Here is a 23,357-nt window from a genome sequence, read left to right on the forward strand (position 1 = left end):
GAGAAGAGAAAGAGTGAAATCCTTGTCTATGTAGAAGAGAAAGAGAACGAGAATGAGAAATATAGAGAGAAATGAGGTGTGGGGGTGGCTAGTGGCACCTTTAATTGGAGAAATGATCGGAGCTATCATTGTCTCTTCGTTATCGTTAAATGGCGAAAAGAAGGCAGATTGGTGATCTTAATTGTAAACAAGTCTAAACAAGTCTGCCAGCGACACACAAGCATTAGCGGTGAAACCTGAAGTAAATAGGGGGAAATGTTTGCGGCCTTTTTTAGGGTATTAGCAACCACACCCGTCGCCGTTATTGCATTTTTGAAATAATCAATTGATTTCCAACCATTAGATCAACGACATTAACTAACGGATGGGGTTCGTCCAAAAACACTCACATGGATTGTGGTTATCAGACATTACCGATGACACATTTATCGGCGATGCAAACAATATCGGTGACACTTCCATTTGCCACTGGTAATGCCTTTATTCATTGCATGTAGTGAAATTTGCTATTCAAAACAATGATATACGTTTTTCAAAGAAATTCTCTCGAGTCCCAAAGAAAAAAGCAACAATTTCAATCTAGATTTAGTCATTTTATAATCAACGTTAAAACTAAAAATTATCAATATAAAACAAATTGTATTTATTTTGAGTATATATAGCCATTAATGAGAGGCACTTCTCACAGTTCAAAAATAACCCGATCCTCTAAAAAGTTATAACAATTGGGCCCGTTTATATTCAATATATATGCATTACTTTTAGAGTTGCATGCAGTTGTTAAAAAACATAATTTTTTGGCGAAATGAAACAAACTAACAGTAATAGACTGATAGCGTTAAAAGAACCATTTGATAAAATAGGGGTCAACACTCTTCTTATGAAAGAAGCATGTGAATTCTTCTTATGAAAGAAGGATGTGAAAATTATTGACGATGAGAGTTAGATTCGTTTGGGGTCATTCAATCAGTCAAAGATGCATGATAAGTTGTCATTCTCTCATCATCTATAAGGCTAATTAATTGTCTTTGAATGGTCTATAAATAATTGTACTCTTTTTACCTCCATTAGACTTGGCCACATCTCTACACCTATCGACTTAATGTCCTCTTTAATCCCTCCCACTATACACCTATTAATACAAGCACATGAAGTATAACTACGTTGCTTTGCTAAATCCATCCGTTTTAACCCCCCTCCCCCCAATCACGATCATGCAATTAAACTCCATCTTCCTTCATTTCTATGTGAGAAACTATAACTGCAATCTCTCTCTCTCTCTCTCTCTCTCTCTCTCTCTCTCTCTCTCTCTCTCTCTCTCTCTCTCTCTCTCTCTCTCTCACTTTGAGTATGGATTACCTATTTCCTTCTAGCAACAACGACACTGTATTGAGCTCTTCAAACAAGGAAGCAAATAATGAAAATCTTGATTCAAACCACGACCAAGAGGCTGCGTTGTTTGGGCAGTTTCCGTTGCCTTTCCTTGATGAGATATCTACCAGCCCAATAATCCAAAACCACCAACTGCATCACCTTAGCACCGATAGATCAAAAACATCCACAAGCAGCACTGCAAACGAGCCTCCGCCACCACCATCACCTGGTAAAACAAAGCGTGTAAGGAAGAAAAGAAGTGCTGGGAAAAAAGACAGACATAGCAAGATTCATACAGCTCAGGGCCTTAGAGATAGAAGAATGCGATTGTCTCTCCATATTGCTCGCAAGTTTTTTGGTCTTCAAGATATGTTAGGGTTTGACAAAGCAAGTAAAACTATTGAGTGGCTCTTTTCCAAGTCTAAGAAGGCAATAGAAGAAGTCACCGAAGGGTTTCAGTCACAAAACACAACTCAAAGCGTAAGCAACGAGAATAACGAGAGATGCCAATCCCCTGTGTCCGATTGCATAGTGGATTCGGACATTGACTATAACAATCCTTTTTCCAACAAAGGTAAACAACTGAGGCTCCAAGATGATATGGACAGTTGGAACTCAAGAAAGCCAACAGAAAGTGATGTTTTGGCAAGGGAGTCGAGGGACAAAGCAAGGGCAAGAGCAAGGGAAAGAACTCGAGAGAGAATGATGATCAACAATCTTGAGAAATCGAAGCAGATGTTTGGATCAAACTGTAATGATGATTTTGACCAACTGCAGTTAGGGTTTTCAGTAAACCCTAATAATCACTACATCAAAGAATCATCAAACTCTCCTCTTGAACATTCAGGTACACATCATTTTTATGAGCAGGCACAGATGGATGGTATTACAGAGAAAACCGAGGACTATTTGAGGGCTACTGCTGCAAGCTCATCATCATATTTTTCCGGATATGGTTACAACAAAAGTTTTGCGAACCCACCTGCTGGGTGGTTAAATTCTAGCAACACATTTTTGGGTTTTTTTGGAGGTTGGGATTCAGAGAACATCAGAGTGGAATCTGACAACTACGGGATTTTACCAAATACTGCTTCATCAACAGGTGATATTCATGAACAAAGTCTTAGCTCCCTTATTTATCCTCACACCAATCTTTTGCATTTCCAACCCCAAAACGAAAGAGATTAACAGTGTTTTACTGGAAGAGTTGTTGTGTGTTTGTCTACCTAAATTACAATTATTGTTTTTCAGTCACCTTTCCATCTTTTTGTTTGAGGGTTCAGTATAATGGATGACGAGAATAATGGGAGCTAGCATCTGTGTCCAAAATATGCCATTTTGTTTCTTTATTTGGTATACAAAATATATAGCTACTTCCAAAAACACTATTTATTTGATGTAATAACATGTTATTTGAAGATACTGAAGAACATAATTGTCTTAATTATATCAAGCAGTAAAGGTGGCAAAAAAATCTACTCCCTTTTACTCTTAAGCATGGACTTCTTGCTGGAATGTATTCGAGCAATATGATAGTTATCAAGCTGTATGGATTAGATTTTTTTCTTGTGGCAAATGTCATTAAAAGTTATAATGTCCATCAAAGAAAAACAGACGCATTAAAACTGCTCATATGCAGTTTCACTTATTGATTACTAGCATTCGGGATTAATCGAACTTCTCTTGCTAGAAACAGATTAAAGTTATAGGTAGATTTTGGTAATTAGATTGGCTTCAAAGGTGCATTATCAATGAATGTTGCACAAACAAATTAAATATTAAAGATTAACTTGGTACTTGAACAGTACATGGTTATATCAAAGATACACCAGCTGTATCCAAATTAATCTGGAAAGACTAGTTTTCCTAATGAAAGCAAATAAACCCATTGATTAATGTCATTGAATCTTGTAACAGTTATGATGCACGTTTAGTGTTCTTGATTGATAAATATTGGTTGGGGGTGTTTCTGTACTCTCATGGTTGGTAGTGTATGTATTTATGTTCTTTTTTATGTTGTTAGTAGACCAATATTCAAGATATACAGTTGTTTTACAGTGAAAACTTTAGCGACGACGTAACCAATAGCTAAGACACTTTCGAGCGTCGCCGCTAAAGGTGTCGTCGGTAACGCTTGGTAACCACGATCCGTGTGAGTGTTTTTGGACGAATCTCAACCGTTGATTAATACCATCCATCTTGCTTGTTTCCTAAAAAAATTTCAAAACCCTAAGTTTTCTTCTTTTCCAAGAACAAAAAGGCATGAAAAATTTCACCTTGATTATTTACATTGATTAATACATAGTATGATTGATAAGATTCCTGCAACAATTTCATATACTCTTACAATTTTATTAAAAGTAATTATCCTTGATCTTTTAGAAAGATAAGAGATCTATTATTTAAGAACCTTTATATTGAAAATTAGATTTTTGAGCTTTTATTTTTACTGGAATATTCAAACTATTGCAAAAGTGTTGCTTTAAAAGCTATTTACAAAAAAAAAAAAAAAAAAAAAAAAAAAAACTAATAAGCCGATTTTCGCACCGAGATTTACAAAATTGTGCCGTGAAACCGAAAGAATTTTTAAAAACAAAAATTAATTTTTATAATTTTATAAGACTAGTTTTATTCAATTTGAAAATTTCTTGGCACAAATTGTTGAAGTTCAATAGCATTCTTTGGATGAAAAAGAAATTCTTTAACTCTAGGTTATCAAACATTGAAAAAAGGAATATTCTAATTCCAAAATCACTAGATTGGGGTATACTAGTTTCTATTGGAGTATATCTTGATTTAAATATGCATCTTATAAAGAGTATTAGGGTGGAAGAGTATGATATGCCTATGATATCAATAACATGAAATAATATCTTCAAGATTAATGAAGTGATGTATGAAGAACTAGTACAAGAATTCTATGCTATAATTGTTTTCAAATCTGAAATCACAAACTACAAAAAAAATGAGCAAGTACTTTAAGGTAGTATTTTAGAGCTATCATGGAGATGCGGTATAATAACAAAAAAGGAAGCTTTGACATTGCAACTACTATATATCTAAATTGCAAAGAAAGATACCAAAAGAGTTTGATCATGAGAAGACTTGGAAAGAATAAGGCTATGGAGAATTTTGTTTTAGTGCACCATCTACAAGGATCAAAAGTATTACACATGGGATCATGCATCAAGTGATAGCAAACACTATTGCTCGTCATGAGAATAGTGATTTAGTTTGTGGCAATGATCTTATTCTTTTGGAAAACCTTTCATAGGAGGGCATTTTATTATAAGGATTCCTAGGTCATTTGATATTTTATCAAATAAAGTAACAACAAGCATGAAAGGATATGCACCATAAATTATTAATGTGAATTTCTAAGATCAATTTATGCTTTTAAAGAGATTGATGGCTTTACTAGATTGAAGTTAGTGAAGTAGGAAAGTGAAGAAGATATAGTATATTAAAATAATGGTGAAACTTCTAAGAAAAGAGGTAGTAGAAAACGAGGAAAAGAAAACATGCATGAGGAAAAAGTTATGTTTGATGAAGAGTTGAAAAAGTCAATTATTTGGGGAGCTAATAAGGAAGAGGAGATAAGAGGATAATGTTAACAGTTTCTCATGTGAGAAATCATGTGGATACAATTCATAAGATGTTAGATTGGGCAATAATATAGATACTAAAGAAAAAGTTTGATACTGATAAACCTTTACCAAAACCTACATATGAGGATGAAGAAACCGATAAGGATGACAACAAGGATGAGGAAATGGAGAGTGAATATGAACCTGAAGGAAATCCTGGTAAATATAAAGAATAAGAAGATGACCAAATGGATATCTAGAATGTTACCGATAATGAAGATTAAAAAGGGGCAACAACTTGGGGATTCTTAGTTAATTTTGGTTAAATTAGTTAATTTCGTTATCTATGTTTTATGTTTCGATGTATGAGTTTCAACTTTTTATGTGTATTTTTAATTTTTTGTTATTTACTAATGAAATAATGCAACCAAGATGTATTTTGTTTTCTATAATTTTTTTTTGCAAACTAGGACCCGATTACAAATGTTTTAACATACTTATCAAAGAAATTTACATCAAAACTACGTGAGGGGTTAGAATACTATAAAAGAAGTTGCATATGCTTACAAGAAAAAGGGAGTTAGTACCTAATAAACACAAACCTCTCTACTACTATTTAAAGATTTAAGAGCTTCACGGAATGAAAATAACTCCGAAAAATAAGTGATAGCACCGAGAAAATTTGCAATATATCAGTACGATGTTACAGTCAACAAATCACCCCAATATCTTGAATTCATGCCGAAATGTTTTGCTGAAAGGAGAGAATCAAGATTTTGAAGAAATATTCAATGATTTCATAATAAAAGAGCAACCATGACCTTATGAAGATTTCTTGCCACTACAAGGGTAGTATTGTTCTTAACTTTACGTTACTTTTTACATTTATATATAACAAGGTCGTTGTATAGTTTAAGTGTGGTATAAAAGTAGCAATTAATATGAGTTGAGAATTAACAAGAGATGTGAATTGTTATACGATTATTTGAAATCTAATTTTTTTTAATAAAAAAATAAATTACTAAGAGAAATTAAAAATTTATCAACTTAAGATAGATAATGTGAAACAAATTAGAAAGATATATTTGATGGATATGTTATAGTAAATTTGTGGCTTTCAAAATTTAGTGAAATTGATGAAAAAAATATGAACTTGTCTGGTATGAGGAATATTATAAATATTGCATTTTTTCTAAAATATATGCACATATAAAGACAATATTCAATTAATAAGGGTTGAGGACATGTCCAAAAAGGATTAGAATGGAAGGAAAGAAAAGATCCAAATATGAAATATGGAAACTATGGAAAAAAAATAAAAAATAAAAAATTCTAGTTGAGCTCAAGAGGAGAACTCAATATGTGACCTATGGAATGGATAAAATAAAATCTACCTACAATATTCCATAGAAAGTCTTGGACTTCTTTTAATGACCTTTGGAAGGAACAATAAGTCAAATCAAAAAATCTATCATAAAAAATCATGAGCTAAAGCTATTAATCTTGGTATTACACCCAAAAATGTATCATGAAAATTATATACCAATGGAATATGGAAGGTAGTATTCCAAAAACAAATAGAAATTGGGATGAAATCAATATATGTTAGCTTGACAGAAATATGTTGAGGTTGAATGTCCTTTTTTAAAGAGGTATACTTGAAGGGGTGTAGAAGTATATATTGTTCATACTAAGGAGTAAGCATTTATTAAGATTATGATTACTTAAACTTGTGAAAGTTATTTAGGATTAGACACAATACGCGTAATATATCTTGAAGATTTAAATTAGAGTTATCTTGAAATTTTAGTTGATTTAATAATATTTTTCTTGGGGAATAGCAAAAAATAAGTGTGGAGTACTTTGATATGTAATGAATTATGCATATTTTTAGAGTCACATTTAATATTTTTTATATGTTTTTACATATATTTGGTACTTAAAATATATAAATCTATATTTTGCAGATTATAAGGACTAAAAGAAAAAAAAGATATTTAGAGCATTTTCTGGAAAGAATATGTAGCTTCAAGATTTAGCAAAATTTAAATTTAAGATATTACCAAAACTGCAGAAGATTTCGAAGATTTTAAAGATTTTATAATTTCGTTCCGTGAATAACTTGTCATGTCGCGACTTAAGGCGACATAAAAATGTTATAAATTAAAGTTAATTTTCATAAAATTAAGAGGTTGGCAGAGAATATAAGAGCAGAAGAGCAGAAAAGAAGGCTCAGCGAGCAAGGGAATGTCCAAAACCCTAGAAGAAGAAAAAGGATTGAAGATTTATGCATTGGGAATCTTCCTTTTTATATCCATTTATGCATTTGAATTTCTAAAGAATTTTGGTGTGCATTATGTTTAATTTATTTCTTCTTTCTAGTTATTTAGCTATGATTATGGGCTAATATCCTAAAATTTTTATTAGATGTAGATGATCCAGGAATTATTATGTTTTAATTCAGTTAAGGAGTTTGATAGTATTCAATTTATTATGTTAATGCTTAACTAAAGATCCATGAGTATTGATAATGATTTTGTTATGTTTATGTAACTGAGTGCATGATTTATGATTAGGTTCACGTTATATATCTTGAATCACATTGTTTTTTAAGTTGTCCAAGCTGAAAAATTAAGTCAAGAGCCTAGGCAATTTTGACTAGTGGAGTGATGCCCTAGTTTAAACAAAAATAGAATTGATATTAATATTTGTGGTTTCCAATAACTAGGACAATTTGAGAAGTCGCGACTAACCATTAGACTAGACTGGTCATACCTGTTAAGTCATCAGATAATATGTGCAAATAGATTGAGTCTAGGAAAGCTATCTTTGCTGGTAGATAACTTAGAATCATAGGATTAATGATATTAACAATGAGTTAATCACTTTAGGAATTAGTGAATGTCAATTAAATTCCATTGCACTTAAATGAATTAAACACAATCATGAAGAAATTCGAATTCTAAACGTAAGTTCTTTTATTTATTTGTTTGATATGTTTAGTACTTTGCTTATTTAAGAATTAATTTGGTTAATTTACTTTTAATTAGTACACTTCAATTTTCCCATAGAGTTCGATACCTTTAGGTACTTTAACTGTAACTATAATTTGATCAGGTACACTCCCTGGTACTAATAGTCAAGTTTAGTTTGTTAGGAATTATAAATATAAAACTAAAGCTTTTTAGTTAGAATTAATTTTAATTGATTAGACTATTTTTCGCATATCATGCGCATATAAAGATCACTTAAGATTGTTTTAGAATAAAGAAGTTACGATTCTTTGATGTTGGAATGGAATCTATGAAACCCATTACCACGACATGGTGAGAAGGTCACCACGACATGGTGAGTTGTGCAATGTAAACCCATAAAATTAGTTTTTCCCTCATATTTAAAGGCTCTACCTCCATGTTGTAGATCATGTTGCAGCCTCCATCACATCTAGAGATAATGAGGAGAAACTATATCCTCCCTTTTCATAGATTGAGCTCCTTTCTTTCTTCTCATCCATATTCTTGCGATTTTATGGCTGAAGAGTGTTGTGTTCCTAGTAGACATGGTTTTGAAGCTTTGGAACTGAAGAAATAAGCCCTTATTCCACTTCTGGACATTTGTAAGTCATAAAGTTCCAAGCTTTCTTGTGTTTCGTTGTTTGATATTTGAGTATTTGGTGTTATAGTCCATTTTAGCGAGTTTCGGTTCTTTTGACACTTGTTCCATAGAATTTGAAAATTATTGAGTTTTTTGATCGATTTTTGGGTTTACTTCTGGTTATCTATGGAGTAGAGGGTGCATGCAAGAGCCCTTTTTACTCCATGCATGAAGAAAATTTAGTTTTGGACATATTATTGTCTAAGGCATTAAATCTTGCTTGTTTTGGGCTTCTTAATGGATAAATGTAACGTCCCAAAAATATTGAGTAAAATTTTCATTTTTAGTAAGCCAAAATCTTTCTATCATTATCAAAAAAGACAATCAGAGTAAATATATCCTCAAAACATCAAATTATAATCATAAACAATTAATGTGGAATAATTCTCCAAAGGATGCAATGTGATCAAGTCGGGCTCATCCTTTTGAAACCACATGTACCTGAAACATTATAAACATAAACCGTAAGCAAAAAGCTTAGTGAGTTCCCCAAAATACCACATACCATACATACAACTGGCCCTACACGATACATATCTATCAGTAATATGTGATGGGCCCGACCAAACACATTCATCAGGCCTGGCCTGGCATCGGGCATCGCCCGGTATACATACAAACACATACAATACATGCAAGAGTCACACAGATAACTAGCATCCTATAAAAATAAATCAATGGGTCAACATTGGTACCTACGACTCGCAAATATTGTGAGGAGACTCACCCATGAATAGATCTCACACACGAGCTGTCAATACTGAAGTCCTTCCCACTAACATAACCACAACCAAACCATGAGTAACAAATAAGGTAAATACTCCAACTTAGGTAGATAATCGATCGTCTTTCATTTGGATAGTGAGTTGTTTTCATAATAAGTCAAGTCAAGAATCATAATCGAACTGGTGGAGCTTGCCAGGATAGTTTGGTAAGCAAGCAAATGGTTAGTTCCAAATACTAAGATAAATCACCATTTAGGCAAAAGACCACTTTACCCTTCTAAGTCCTCAACCCTTCATAGTTGACCAAAAGTCAACCGGCCAAAAAGTCAATGTCCACTTTTGTTGACCTATGCGCTGCGTACTCTAGCTTTACGAATGGCGCAAAGCCTTAATCCATAATATGGGTTCAACTAGGCTACACTTTGTGTAACCTTAAGTATGCCCATCATATGCCTCTTGATCCAAAATTTCATTTTAAGCACTTAATACATTAAGACCTTTCACTCAAAGCTCGGATTTGACTCCTACTAGCTCCATAATGGATAAAATTTCCAACATTATCCATTAGGATAGTCCAAAAAACCAATATCTAGTCTTTAAGTCTCAAAGGGACCAAAAATGCATCTTTCTGAACTTAATCCAATAATTCCAAGTCTCCAACCTTCAGATCTGAATCAATATGATGTTTAGATGGATATAGTTTCCAACTTTATCCTTAACAAGGTGACTAAGTTTCAAGATCTAAAATTTAAGCACTAAATTGACCAAAAAGTGGCAAATTTAAAAAAATAACAAGTTCTATGAAATCCATGAGTAAGTTAGAAGCTTTTTACTCACAATGGTCCAGGAATGATGTGATCTTGTTGGATATATACTTGAACTCTTCTTCTATACTCTTTGCCACCACCTTGCTCTTCAAGCTTCAAACTACCAATGGAGAAATAAGCTCATAAATGATGCCAAGGCTCAAAAACAAGAGAGAAGAGGCTATCGTTTCTCAAGGAATGATCTAAGGTGATGGAGGCTGGTAATGAGAGAGTTCACCATAAGTTAGAGCCCTTAAATAGGGCTTAAAACCGAAGATTTAGGGTTTTGATATGCCCAGATTACACGCTGCGTAAATTAAATTACGCCCATTGTAATTCATTAAAACCCATTACGCCCAACATAACCCAAAAGTTATTGATTACCACTTCAACTTCAAACAGTCATAACTTTTTCATTTCAACTCTATTTTTGTCATTCTTTAAATGCATTGAAAGGTACTGAAGAGCTCCACAATCCTATCTAATTACTTTTGACTTAAAACTTATCGAACTAAAATTCTTATTTCATGAAAGAAGTCTGAAACATCACCTTTCCCATTTACCCCTTTGACTCCATAACACAACCTAGGGCTTGGATCACATAGTCAATATTATCAACATCCAATAGGGTCGAAAACCTATTCCCTTGAAGCCTAAGGCTTTTACTTGATTAATTTATTTTCTATAATCCCGAAATAAGAAGCTTATCGAAACAGAATGTTACAATAAAGTTGGAAACTTTATCTATTTATCATGGTTGTAGAATCGGGATTAGTCGACGATTAAACGTGGATTAATCGTTTGGCGTTCTCCAACCGTCGAGGATTAGGGCATTAATCGGAAATTTAGGATTAATCGGGTTTGGCGGGATTAATCGGTCAACAAAAGTCAACAAAAGTAAAAAAAAGTCAAAAAAGTCGAAAAAAGTCAAAAAAATAAGTCAAAAAAATTTTAAAAATTTCATAAAATCAAATTTCTTTTTTTACTCCAAAATTTTCAAATTTTCAAAATTTCAAATCTTATACCAAAATGCTCATATTTTCGTATTTCCAAATTTCTAAATTACAATTTCTCTTACTTTCTAATTTTGAAGTACTTGTTTTTCTTAAGATATATTAATATTTAATTAATTTTAATATTTTATTAATAATCTATGGTCCCCGATTAATCCTCGATTAATCCCCGCCAAGACCGATTAATCCCTTAACCCCAGTGGACCGTCGAGCTACCGTCAAACGATTTTTGCAACCTTGCTATTTATACATTATAATGAATCATATCTGAAAGTTGGAAGCTTGGACATAATGGATTAAGTCATCTTGGAGTTGCTAGAGTCGGGTAACCATGATGTGGTTGTCCATGGGTCATGGTGCGGTTTCTATTTTTTTCATTTAGTGATAATACCCAACTACTTTGTCATCTAGTTGTCACGTCGTGACTATGGAGTTGGTCACAATGCAGTAGGTCAATCGTTGACTTTGATCGTTGACGATTGACCAGTTTAACTTTTGGTCAAACTTGGGAAGTTCAAACCAATAGTATGAGGTTTATCTTGTGACTGATTTAGACTGTTCGTGTAGATGATTCTTTAGGGCTTTGAGTTTTCACATTATATTATAATGGGAAACAAGGTGTCATTATATGCTTGTTGTCTTTGTGACTCTTGATAGTGTGTTTATATGCTTGTTGGGTGGGGCTCATTATTCAGGACTTGGTCCAATACTCAAGGCAAAGCCCATTATTCAGGACAAGGCCCATTATTCAGGACAAGGTCTAAAACTTAGGGTGGGAACCACCTTTCCAAACAGGGCTTATTATTAAGGGTGGGGCTCATTATTTGTGTTGTATATGGTATCTTGGGAAACTCGTTAAGTTTTGTGCTAATAGTTTTAATTTTAAATTTTGTAGGTCGTTTTTACTGTATATGGAAGAGCACGACGTGATTGCATCGCATCTGCTATAATGGTTTTTGAGATGTCCCACACTTTTGGTGTTTGTTAATAACTGATTTTGATAATCATAGTAAATTGACAAATTATGACTAGGAAGTCGAAATTACATGCGTGCTTCAAAATCTTAGTCCAAGTTGCTGTTATACGAAGCAAATATTAGGTGTGTGATTAGGCGTTGATTTTGTACTTATTGAAGCATTGATTATCGAAGAATCTTTTAATTAAAGATTAAATTTCGATTATTGATGTGGCTTATTTGCACTATTTTTTTTATTTATAAAGTCCTATCTAATCTCAGCTAGTCTTAAACACAACTAGGCAGTGTACCTAGTCGTAAAGTAATGTAGTTTAAGGTACGAAAGGGTGTCGAACACACGGAACGTGATAGTTAGATCAAATAATTCAAATTTTAATTAAATTAAAAATACTAAAGTAAAGGGTGGTTTTTGGGTAAACTAAATTAAACTAATTTTAATGCTCGATTAATCAACGAAACTAAATAACTAAATGGAAACAATAGATAAGAAGTACTTCTACTATAAGACGAATCCCCCAAGTTTTTATGTTTGATTTATTAGAAGTGCAATGGATTAATGAATTGATTACCGAATTGTAAATGACTAGTTATCTTGATCAGATTTCCTAGTACTAATATTTAAAGAACAACTAACACAATGATCATGCAATTAGTGAACACCTAACTAATTAAATATATTCGAACTATGGACGATATGATCTAGTGATTTCTTGTCAATGATCATGACAATCAATCTAAGCATAGGATGGATATCTAATTGTAACTCTTTGCTCATTGTGCATTTCGGTTTAGACCCTTTCGGGGTGTATTATTGCATAATTGGTCCCTAGGGGGGGGGGGGCTGAATTGCCAATTTTGGGAAAATTGGAGTATGTTGGGTGTACTAAGGTAGTTTGATCGCGGAGGTTATCCACATACGTTGGGCGTATGTAGAGTACGCTTAGCGTACGTGAGCAGTCTTGGAACCATAATTTTAGGGGTTTTACCCTATATAAACCATAAGGTAGCCTCTTTTTTCCTTGTTTAACCAACCTCCATACCCTAGAAAACCGTAATTCGTTCCTTGGCCTTTGTGTGATGCTTTTGAGCTCTTGTGAAGCTTTTATGGGGGATTTTGTGCATCCTGAAGGAGCAGAAGAAGCTTGATGAATCATTCGTTGGAGGAGGGCCTTGAGATCTAGACACATTGAGGGTTTCAAAGCTTGTCATTCCATTTCATAAAACTACTCCTTGACCTTTTTTTGGTCATTTTGGTCCCTTTGGTTGGTGATTGTGCGTTAAGGTCGTTTTTGGAGCCTATCCTTGTAGATCTGGACACATTGAGGGTTTCTTGAGCATAAAGTTGCAAACGTTTTGGTGGTTTGGCCGCATGCATGTGCTAAGTCATTTATTAAGCTCTTTTGAACTCTAAATCCCCATTAAGCCATGCAGGCACATAAATTTGGCAACTTTATGTGATAAGTCGTCCATAGGAATCAAATCTGACAGTTTGAGCAAAGGCTTAATTGATTAAGTGCTTAATGAGGTAGGATGGTAATTTGGGGAGTATGTGTTGGATAAGTTGTCTAAGTCCATAACTATATTTGAGATGTACTTGACCCGACCCGACATGGTCCATTTTGGTTGCACTTCACCTGAACACTTTATATGGATAATCTTTAGAGAATAGTATACGTTATGATTTATTAATATATTATAAGTTCTAATATATTAATATGAAATCATATTATTAAATTAGTCTTGATCTAAAATTAATTTAGAATTAATTTAGTGATCAAAAGTGTGACTAATTAAATATGGACTCTTGTATTTATATAGTGTGGGCTTAATGCTTATTTAGAATAGGCTAGGCTTGCACGATAAGTCCACGGATAGTCCATGGAGCTTTAACCCATGGATCTCATGGAAATGAAAGGTCATGGGTATTAGGGTTTATATGGATGTAACCATAATCCACCACACTATATAAAGGAGTCCTTGGCACTTGAAATTGACTAGTTTTTGTTTGAGAACAAGGGTAGGCCGATTTCAAGAAGTTTTCTACTATTCTCTCAAGTTTCCAAGGTTTGTGGTGATTTGTGACTTCCATTTGAGCCATCCACGTTATTGGTACTAAGCTCTCAAACTCCAAGCAATCAACCACTACTAAAAGGTATGTAACTCTACTAGCTTTTTATGTTTCAAAGTTCCCCATGTCATGCTAGTTAGGTTAAGAACCTTGGAAAAGAAAATTTGCATGTATCTTAGTAAAACATAGATCCAAGGTTTCTAGGGTTGCATGTACACCTTAGGAGTGTTAGAATGCTCAAAACCCATCAGTGGTATCAGAGCCTAGGCTTGTTTTCTTGATACTTGATGCAAACTTGTCGGAAAAATCGATAAAACTGCTTTCTGCAAGGTGAACTTGCCGAGTCCATGTGATAATTCATCATACTCGTCGAGTAGGTTCTAGCACTCGATGAGTAGGAGCCCCTGAATGCAGTTTTTCGATTTTTGCTGCTGGAAATGGACTAGAAACATTACCCTAAACTGTTTTGGTCTTATAAAACTTGTTTTAGATGGTGTAATGGTTATGCTAATCCATTTTCAATAGTTATTATCAAAATTTCAACTCTTTTATGTGTTTCTTATGATTCTTGAAATTGTTGATATGAATGTTCATACACTTATGAGTTTAGAACATCATAAGAATTATTTTCAACTTGCTCGGTAGTTTAATTCTTGATCTTGATGTGTTTTAATGGAATCCATAATTTGTTCTCAAGTTATGGATTACCAAAAGTCTTTCATTTAAAGTCCATTAATAAACGCATAGGTTACATAAAATGAAAAGTCTCTCATTTTAATAAACCATTAACTTATAAGTTATGAAAGATGAAATGTTTTGAAAGTTACAAAACTTGCCCTCAAGTTTTGGAACATGTAAAGTCTCACACACTTTGATAAAACTTTTGTTCTAATCCCTAGAATTTTAAAAGTTAAAATTCAACCCTTATACTTTATAATATTATAAGTTTAATAATATTTATATATGTATAAGAACAAGTCGTTTTACCGTTAGTAGGCCTCATTCACGAAGTCGGTCTATAAGGGGGTATAAGGTTATTGCCTATAAAATGGCAGCTTAATGGGTGTCCACTCTCACCCACCGCTTCCTTGGCTGGTGGAGGGTCGTTAGCCGAACGGGTAGGAGAATGACTTTAAATCATCATTAAAAGTATGATGATTAGAAAGTAATAAAATGTTTTTATAAATTCCCAATCTTAGTTACTTTAGGAAAATGTGAATAAGGTGCTAACCCATGAAATTACACTTTGCACTTTGATTAAGTCATTAGTGGAGCGTGTGTGGTTAACCGGCACACTAACCTGCACTTAACAATGTAGGCAAAGGATGGCTTAAGGTTTATCATAGATCGGTCGAGCGCGTGTGGTTAATCGGCACATCGGTTAGGTGATAAACATTAAGAGTACCAAGTAATTTGCGTGGTTACTTCACACCTTGTTTTGTGATCCTCGGCATCCCAGTAACAAAACTTGAAGGGAACACTCGAGATTGAAACATGCCATTGAAGAATTCAATGAATCTCAAAAGAATCTAGGAGTTTCAAAAACCAAGTAAAACCTAATAATTTATTTCGTTTTTATGGTGGAAATTGGTGAATCGTCATTCACATACCTTCAAATATTTATAGCTTGGATTACGGCATCCCTCTTCTAAGTTATAAAATATTGTGTTGGGTCCTAGCCTTAATATTACATTTGGGTGTCTTATTAAGGACTATCTTTATATCTAATCTAAACTTGTCCTTCTTTATTTTCAGATGTCTTCCAACAATGATGTTTTTGGCTCAAACCCTACCAGCTCCTTCTCTCTCATGAACTTGTGTAGGAGAGTCATCTCCGATGGTTCAAACTTTATGGATTGGATCTGGAACATCAGGATGGTCACTTGTTATGAGGACAAGGAATATGTCCTCGACAAGGAGCTTAAGGAAATTGATGAGTCGTCTGCTACTCCTGAGGAGATCGTTGACTTAAGGGCACATGAGAGAGATGCTACCAAAGTGGCATGTATCATGTTGGCCACAATGACAGCCGAGCTCCAAAAGTCCTATGAGGACTTCTATCCTTTTGAGATGCACCAGGATTTGATGGAAAGATACCATCCGAGTGCTCATCAAGAGGGATATGAAATCATCTCCTCCATGATAACAACCTGAATGTAGGATGGTGAACCCATCATAGGCCACATGCAGAAAATGCAAAGGTATGTGGACCGGTTGTTGAAACTGAATGTGAACTTTCCCGATAAGTTGGCAATTGATATCATTTTGCACTCCTTAGCTTCTTGTTATGATCAATTCCGAATGACATACCACATGAACAAGGAGGAAGTCACACTCAACAAACTTCAAGGACTCTTGAAGACCGCCAAAAGTGGTCTTAAGGGTAAATCGGCTGTTAGCACTACCACTCCTACCACGGCTCCTGTCTTGGCAATCGGACAAGGTAAAGGGAAGAATAGGAAGAGCCCTTCGAAGGGTACAAAGGGAAAGTCCCTTAATGTCTCCTCTTCAAGTGGAACCAAAAGAGGTTTTGTCACTCCTTCTTCCAACCCTAAAGAGGCTGAATGCTTCTATTGCCATAAAAAGTCGCATTGGAAGCGAAACTGCCCAAAGTACATGCAAGATATTAAGGATAGGAAAGTAAAACCCAACCATGCAGGTATTTACACTATATTGTCTAATAACTCTCCCCATTCTAATTCTTGGGTCCTTGACACTGGTTGTGGTATTCACATATGTTCTGATTTGCAAGAACTAAGAAGAAGTGAGAATGTGGAGCATGGGAAGATAAACTTGATCATGGGGAATAGGAAAGCTTCACCTGTCACCAAGATTGGAGTTTATTCTTTGTTGATAAGTAGTGGGTTAGTGTTCTTTGTTGATAAGTAGTGGGTTAGTGTTAGATTTGAATAAGTGTTGTTACTCGTCTGAAATGGCGAGAAATATTATTTCCTTTCATGGTTTGTACAAACAAGGTTTTACCTTTTCATTTGATAATGAATGTGGTGGTATTAATGCTTTCTTTAATAATGTTCTTTAGTTTAAAGAATTAACTTGTGATGGTGTGTATGAAACTATGTCGGTTGTTGATAACCTAGGAAACAATGTATAGTGTATCGGTTATTCCACTAGCTTGGATAAAGCATCATTATGGAATTGTCGTCTTGGACATGTAAGCAAGAAACGCATAAGCCAACTCCAAAAGGATGGAGTCGTAGAGTCATTTGACCTAATGTCGGATGATAATTGCGTGGGAAAATGACAAAGTCACCCTTCACTGGTACTTGTGTTAGGGGTGAGGGTTTGTTGGATCTCCTACATACTGATGTGTGTGGACCCTTTAGAACTGCCACAAGGGATGCTAACTGCTTCTATGTGGCTTTTACTGATGATTTTAGTAGATATAGATATGTCTACTTAATCAAGCATAAGTCAGAAATCTTTGAAAAGTTCAAGGAGTTTAAATAGGAAGTGGAGAATCAGTTGGGCAGGAACATTAAGATGCTTCGATCCGATCGAGGTGGTAAGTATCTTAGTACAGAGTTCCTTGACTATCTTAAGGAATGTAGGGTTGTCTCACAATTGACACCTCCTAGGACACCACAGTTTAATGGTGTAGCTGAGAGGTGTAATCGAACCTTGTTGGATATGGTTCGTTCCATGATGATTCGAGCTTCGCTACAAATCTCATTTTGGGGGTATGCCTTAGAGACACCCGCTTATATTCTTAATCTAGTCCCTACCAAAAAGGTTGCCAAAACACCTCACGAGATGTGAACTGGAAAAGTTCCCAATCTGGACTACATCAAGATCTAGGGTTGTGAGGCTTTCTTGAGGCATGAGACTCATGATAAGCTCAAACCTCGAAGTGAGAGGTGTATTTTCATCGGCTACCTACAAAGATCTGTTGGTTACCTCTTCTACAAACCCAGTGATAATGTGGTCTTTGTAGCAAGGAGAAGAGTCTTTCGTGAGAGAGAGTTCATGAGTCAAGGTAATAGTGGGATGCAAATTGACCTTGAAGAAATTCAAGAACCAAGTGGTGAAGGAACCTAAAACCCTAGCAATCAACCTGAGGAGGAAACTCATGTTGATCCAACAGAAGAGTTTGTACCTCTGAGGCATTGCACGAGAGTTAGGAATGCACCTGAGCATTACTATGGTTTCCATATTACTGCGAAAGGTGATACACTTATCAGTGATAGCACACTGGTAAGTCTGGATAAACCTAACAGCTACACAAAAGCCATGGCAGGCCCTGAGGCTGCTAAATGGAAAGAGGCTATGGACATCGAGATACAGTCTATGTATGACAATCAAGTTTGGAACTTGGTTAACAATGTACCAGGACGTAAGACAGTCAGGTGCAAATGGATCTTCAAGAAGAAGACCGACACGGATGGTAATGTACGCACTTATAAGGTGTGACTAGTTACAAAGGGATTTTCTTAAACTTCGGGAGTTGATTATGATGAGACCTTTTCACCAGTAGCAAAGATTAAGTATATTAGGGTTATGATAGCCATTGCTGCATTTCATGACTTTGAAATATGGCAAATGGATGTCAAAACCACTTTCCTTAATGGAAAGTTGGCTAAGGATGTTTACATGAGTCAGCCAGAGGGTTTTGTCAGTGCAGAGTACCCTAATAAAGTGTGTAAGCTTTATAAATCCATCTATGGATTGAAACAAGCACATCGTAGATGGAATCTTTGTTTCGATGAGAAAGTCAAAGAGTTTCGCTTTTCGAGGAGCGAAGATGAATCTTGTGTGTATGTCAAGGCTAGTGGGAGTATAGTTAGCTTTTTGGTACGGTATGTGGATGACATACTGCTCATAGGAAATGACATCCCAACTCTGCAGGAAGTGAAGTCCTTACTTGGGAAGTGTTGCGCCTTGAAGGACCTTGGAGAAGCTGCCTATATCCTAGGGATAAGAATTTTGAGAGAAATGAGAAAGAGACTAATTGGACTTAGTTAGAGCACCTATGTGGATAAAGTGTTTAAAAGGTTTAACATGCAGAACTCTAATAAAGGTGAGTTACCGATCCAGAATAACGCCAGACTGAGTAAGACTCAGAGCCCGAGTACAGAGGCTGAGTTGGCAGAGATGATTCGAGTTCAGTATGCTTCTGATGTAAGCTCGATCATGTATGTTATTACTTGTACTCGTCTTGATGTAGCCTTTTTGTAAGTCCCTAATCTGCCTGTGTATCAATCAAATCCGTTTGATGGTGCGGAATCCCAATCAAACGGATGATGTCAGATTAAATAAGAAGAGAAGTAGAAGAAGAATAATATGAATCTTTGTATATATTGATATGAATTATGATCCGAATACAAAAGATTCACACACACATAAAAGCTCCTGTTTCTCTCTGACCGTAATCTCTCTAGTGTTCATCAATCTCTACTCCTCACCCTAACATCTCTATTTATACTTGAATATGGGTCGGACAAAACAAATGGGCCGTAAATGAGTTTACGGCCATAAAGTGTTTACGGCCGTAAACTCAGCCGTACACTAGGCCATAAATTCATAAATATTACAGAAAAATATAATTGCCCAGAAAAGTAAAGTATAAACCATATTTTGACCCAACAATCTCCCCCTTGGTTTATAACTTTCTTTTCTTAATGACCCAACAAGCTCCCCCTAAAAGGTAGCTGGCTCTTCTAGTCAATCTTCAATGAGAGCTTGGCTTCAACATTAATCTTCAAATTCTTCACGACTTCAGGATGAACTTGATGAAACTTCAATGAATGACTTCATCTTGAGCAGTTAGGCTTTTCTTCAAGATTTGACTCTGAACTCACATTGGGTGAGGAGGCTTGACGTACTGATTCTTGATAGATAGCGCTTTCAGCTTGAGAATCTTCAGAGAGAACATCAGAGAGAACAAATCTTCTGGATCACTTCAGCAGGTACAACGATAGCAACAGACTGATTGAGAAGGCTTCAATGCAATCCGTCACATAATCTTCAATTTTAGCTTCACCTTGCTTCTGGGGTTGAAAGATTGAATTTGAAAGAATAATCTTCATTTGTTGCTCCTTCGAATGAGAATTCTTCGATGCTCACGGACGAAACCTTTGGCTCAGAAATCTTCAACACAAACTTCATGAGTCTTATCTATACCTGAAATCACTTTTCAAGACAAAACAAAAGTAAAAGAAAACTTAGCATACAAATTAAAACAGAAACAAAAATATTTTTTTTTTGATTTTTCTGAACAAGAAATAAAACAGAAATAACACTATTTTTGGATTTTTTTAATTTTTCTGATTTTTTTTTCATTATTTTTAATTTTTAATTTTTAATTCTCCCCTAATATTTAAATTAAAAGAAACTATAATAAATTTAACAAAAATAAAAATGATATCTAACTTTAAGAGTGATTTGGGATCAAAGTTTTTTAGACAGCCTTTATCCACTTGTCGTTACCTTCCATATTCACATCTTTGTCTGGTCGATCATCGGTATTGTTGTCCACTTAAACACGAAAAATTGTGACAAATTTAGGACATACTATTTGATACAAGACAAGGTGAACTTAAGTTCCTAAAAATTATATCTGATCCTAATTCCTTAGATACTATATCTTAAGGACCATTCATCTGATGACGACCAAGGATATTGTTGTCCACCTAAATTGAGCAGCGAGATCTATAGACAATCTGTATGTGTTCAATTTTAATTGTACTGGAACGTGTTTCCCGCTTCCTGATATGCCCCAGCCATCAAGAACTTCCAGAGTACTCCTTACACCGGGTGAGCAGACAACCATTCAGAGAGAGAAGAGATTCAGAATTCTATTGCTAACCATTCCTGATATTGTAAGTCCCTAATCTGCCTGTGTATCAGTCAGATCCGTTTGATGGTGCGGAATCCCAATCAAACGGATGATGTCAGATAAAGAAAGAAGAAAAGGAGAAGAAGAATATTATGAATCTTGTATGTATTGATATGAATTATAATCCGGATACAAAAGATTCACACATACGATTTCACACACACACACACACACACACACACACACACACATATATATATATATATATATATATATATATATATATATATATATATATATATATCCTGCAGAGAAATAGAGTTGCATATGTTGTGTACCAGGTCGGATTGGAAGTCACGCAAAGGAGACAACATATGACTAACAGACAGAAAGAAAGAAAATGATATTCTATAGACCTAATTTATCGGAATTTACCAGTCGCCCCATCCAACCGGAATTAAGGACAGAATGCGCACATTGAGGAAAAGTTAAACCACGGTTCCAAGTACGGGTTCAATTAATGTGACGAGTAGATTCCCATATATATCTCCCTGCTCAACCTATCCGAGCGTCGTATTGTCAGGCTGAATGGATCTAACTAGGTCAAGATTTGTCAAGTCTATAAATTTCCTAAGTTCAATTCTCTCTAGTCAAGTCCGTTTAAAATTTTTCGTGCCTACCGACGCATCAAGTCAGAGCATAGACCCTTCAACTTCGGGTACGTTACGCCGAATCAGGTTGCCTGTTATCACTTGATAATATCACTTCCCAAAACATCTCCCTCAAGCACACTTCATAACCAACATATTTTTGATATTCTGATTTTTTTTTTATGTTTTTGGATTTTTTAAAATTTTCTAATTTTTGTTTTGTTTTTATTTCTCCCCCTAAATTTGTGCATAGGAGAGAAACGAAAGTAAATGCGCAAATTTAAACTATCCTAAAACAAAAATTAGTCTTTAAAGCGAATCAGGTTAAGAAAAACTTAGGAGTATAGAGAAGAAAACGCAAACCGTAATTCACCGATTGAATCTGCATCCAGAAGGTCTGAGAACAGCACACGTAATCTCATAATAGATCTAAAAATTCTTCATATCATTAAGCACTAACCCTATGTGATCCTTTCCTTTCTTCCTTTCCCGCAAGGACACATACTCTCAAACAAAGGTCTGAATGTTGTACAGTTGAGACATGTCCCCAATCATATGCCAAGAGCAGCCATTACCAACAAACCGAAGTCTGATGATATGCCTCCATAGCTGCTCCGACACAGAGTGGGATCAGTTGGTCTTTGGAACCCAGTCCATTTTGAAACTGGGTCGACCTTTGTCATCATCGCATGATACTCTCTCCCATTACATATCCTACTTATCACAAACAGAAGATGTAGAAACGTTAGAAGTGTTAGGAATTTTGGGAGTTTGAGCCTTCGGAACCCATTTGTAGTTGGGTTTAACCCATTTCTTTTTCGATCCGATGGGTGCCTCGGCACTTGCTTTGGAACTTGAAGCCGATTGCTGAGATGACTTTGACCTAACCGGTCTTGGTTTTGTTGGGGCATCTTTTGGATTGGACTTCTTGGTCGGCATTCCCTTCTTACCCTTGGGATTCAAATTCTTTGCATTGTGGGTTGGATGCTTGGCCTTGGGAGTTGAATTCTTGGCCTTCTTGGCATTCCAGTCGTCAATGTCTGATCGTGATCTCGAGGGGTATCTTTTGGAGTGTCTCCCTCTTGACGCGTTCAGCCAGCCTTGCGCGTAGTAGGGAACATACGCGCGATTAGGACAATTTCTGGCAATGTGTCCAGGTGTTCAACAGTGAAAACATGTCCTTTTCTTCACTGGGGAGTTGTCTCTTCCTGCCCCTGGTGGTGTATCCTTGCCTTGTTTCTTGTTGTTCCCGTATGCACACATACAATAGGAACTTTGTTGCGCTGGAATTGCAGGCCTATATTTCTCAACGGCAGGTTTGTTAGAAGCAGCCGAGTTCGAAGCAACAGATTTAGAGTTCAAGGAGTCATTGGTTTGTTCAGAAAAACTCTCCTTGTTCTCATCCTCTGCTACTTTACCTGTACATGTAACAGAAACATCAATATTTTCAACATTAATAACTCCTCCTGACACAATTCCAGCTGGTTTTCCATATTTAAGATGTGCCTCCCTGTCAATTTCTTCTTCTTTCATAGGGATGGATGTGTAGTTATGATTGTAAGAAGGAGGTACACTATCATACCCTAGACCCTTGTTTTGATTCCTTTTAAACTGCATGCTTTGGTCTATCATATTTGCAACCACCTCACTTGAGAAATCATATTTTCTAACATCAAGTTTGGCGGTTTCAAACTTTCCTTTCAAAGATTCA

General features: G+C 35.3%; 1 protein-coding gene across 1 annotated transcript; it reads left to right on the plus strand.

The window, feature by feature from the left end:
- The first annotated feature begins 1,251 nt into the window (after positions 1-1,251).
- On the plus strand, positions 1,252-2,934 carry LOC111896497 (transcription factor TCP12). Its single transcript, XM_023892484.3, has one exon. It carries the CDS (start codon positions 1,351-1,353, stop codon positions 2,560-2,562), a length of 1,212 nt encoding a protein of 403 aa, XP_023748252.1. The 5' UTR covers positions 1,252-1,350; the 3' UTR covers positions 2,563-2,934.
- The last annotated feature ends 20,423 nt before the right edge of the window (positions 2,935-23,357 follow it).

Source organism: Lactuca sativa, chromosome 4 (genome assembly GCF_002870075.4).
Source record: "Lactuca sativa cultivar Salinas chromosome 4, Lsat_Salinas_v11, whole genome shotgun sequence".
In the NCBI taxonomy this organism is placed as follows: domain Eukaryota; kingdom Viridiplantae; phylum Streptophyta; class Magnoliopsida; order Asterales; family Asteraceae; genus Lactuca; species Lactuca sativa.

Bases quoted from the DNA above. Each gene is read 5' to 3' on its own strand.
- LOC111896497 (XM_023892484.3), top strand. From the start codon at position 1,351: ATGGATTACCTATTTCCTTCTAGCAACAACGACACTGTATTGAGCTCT.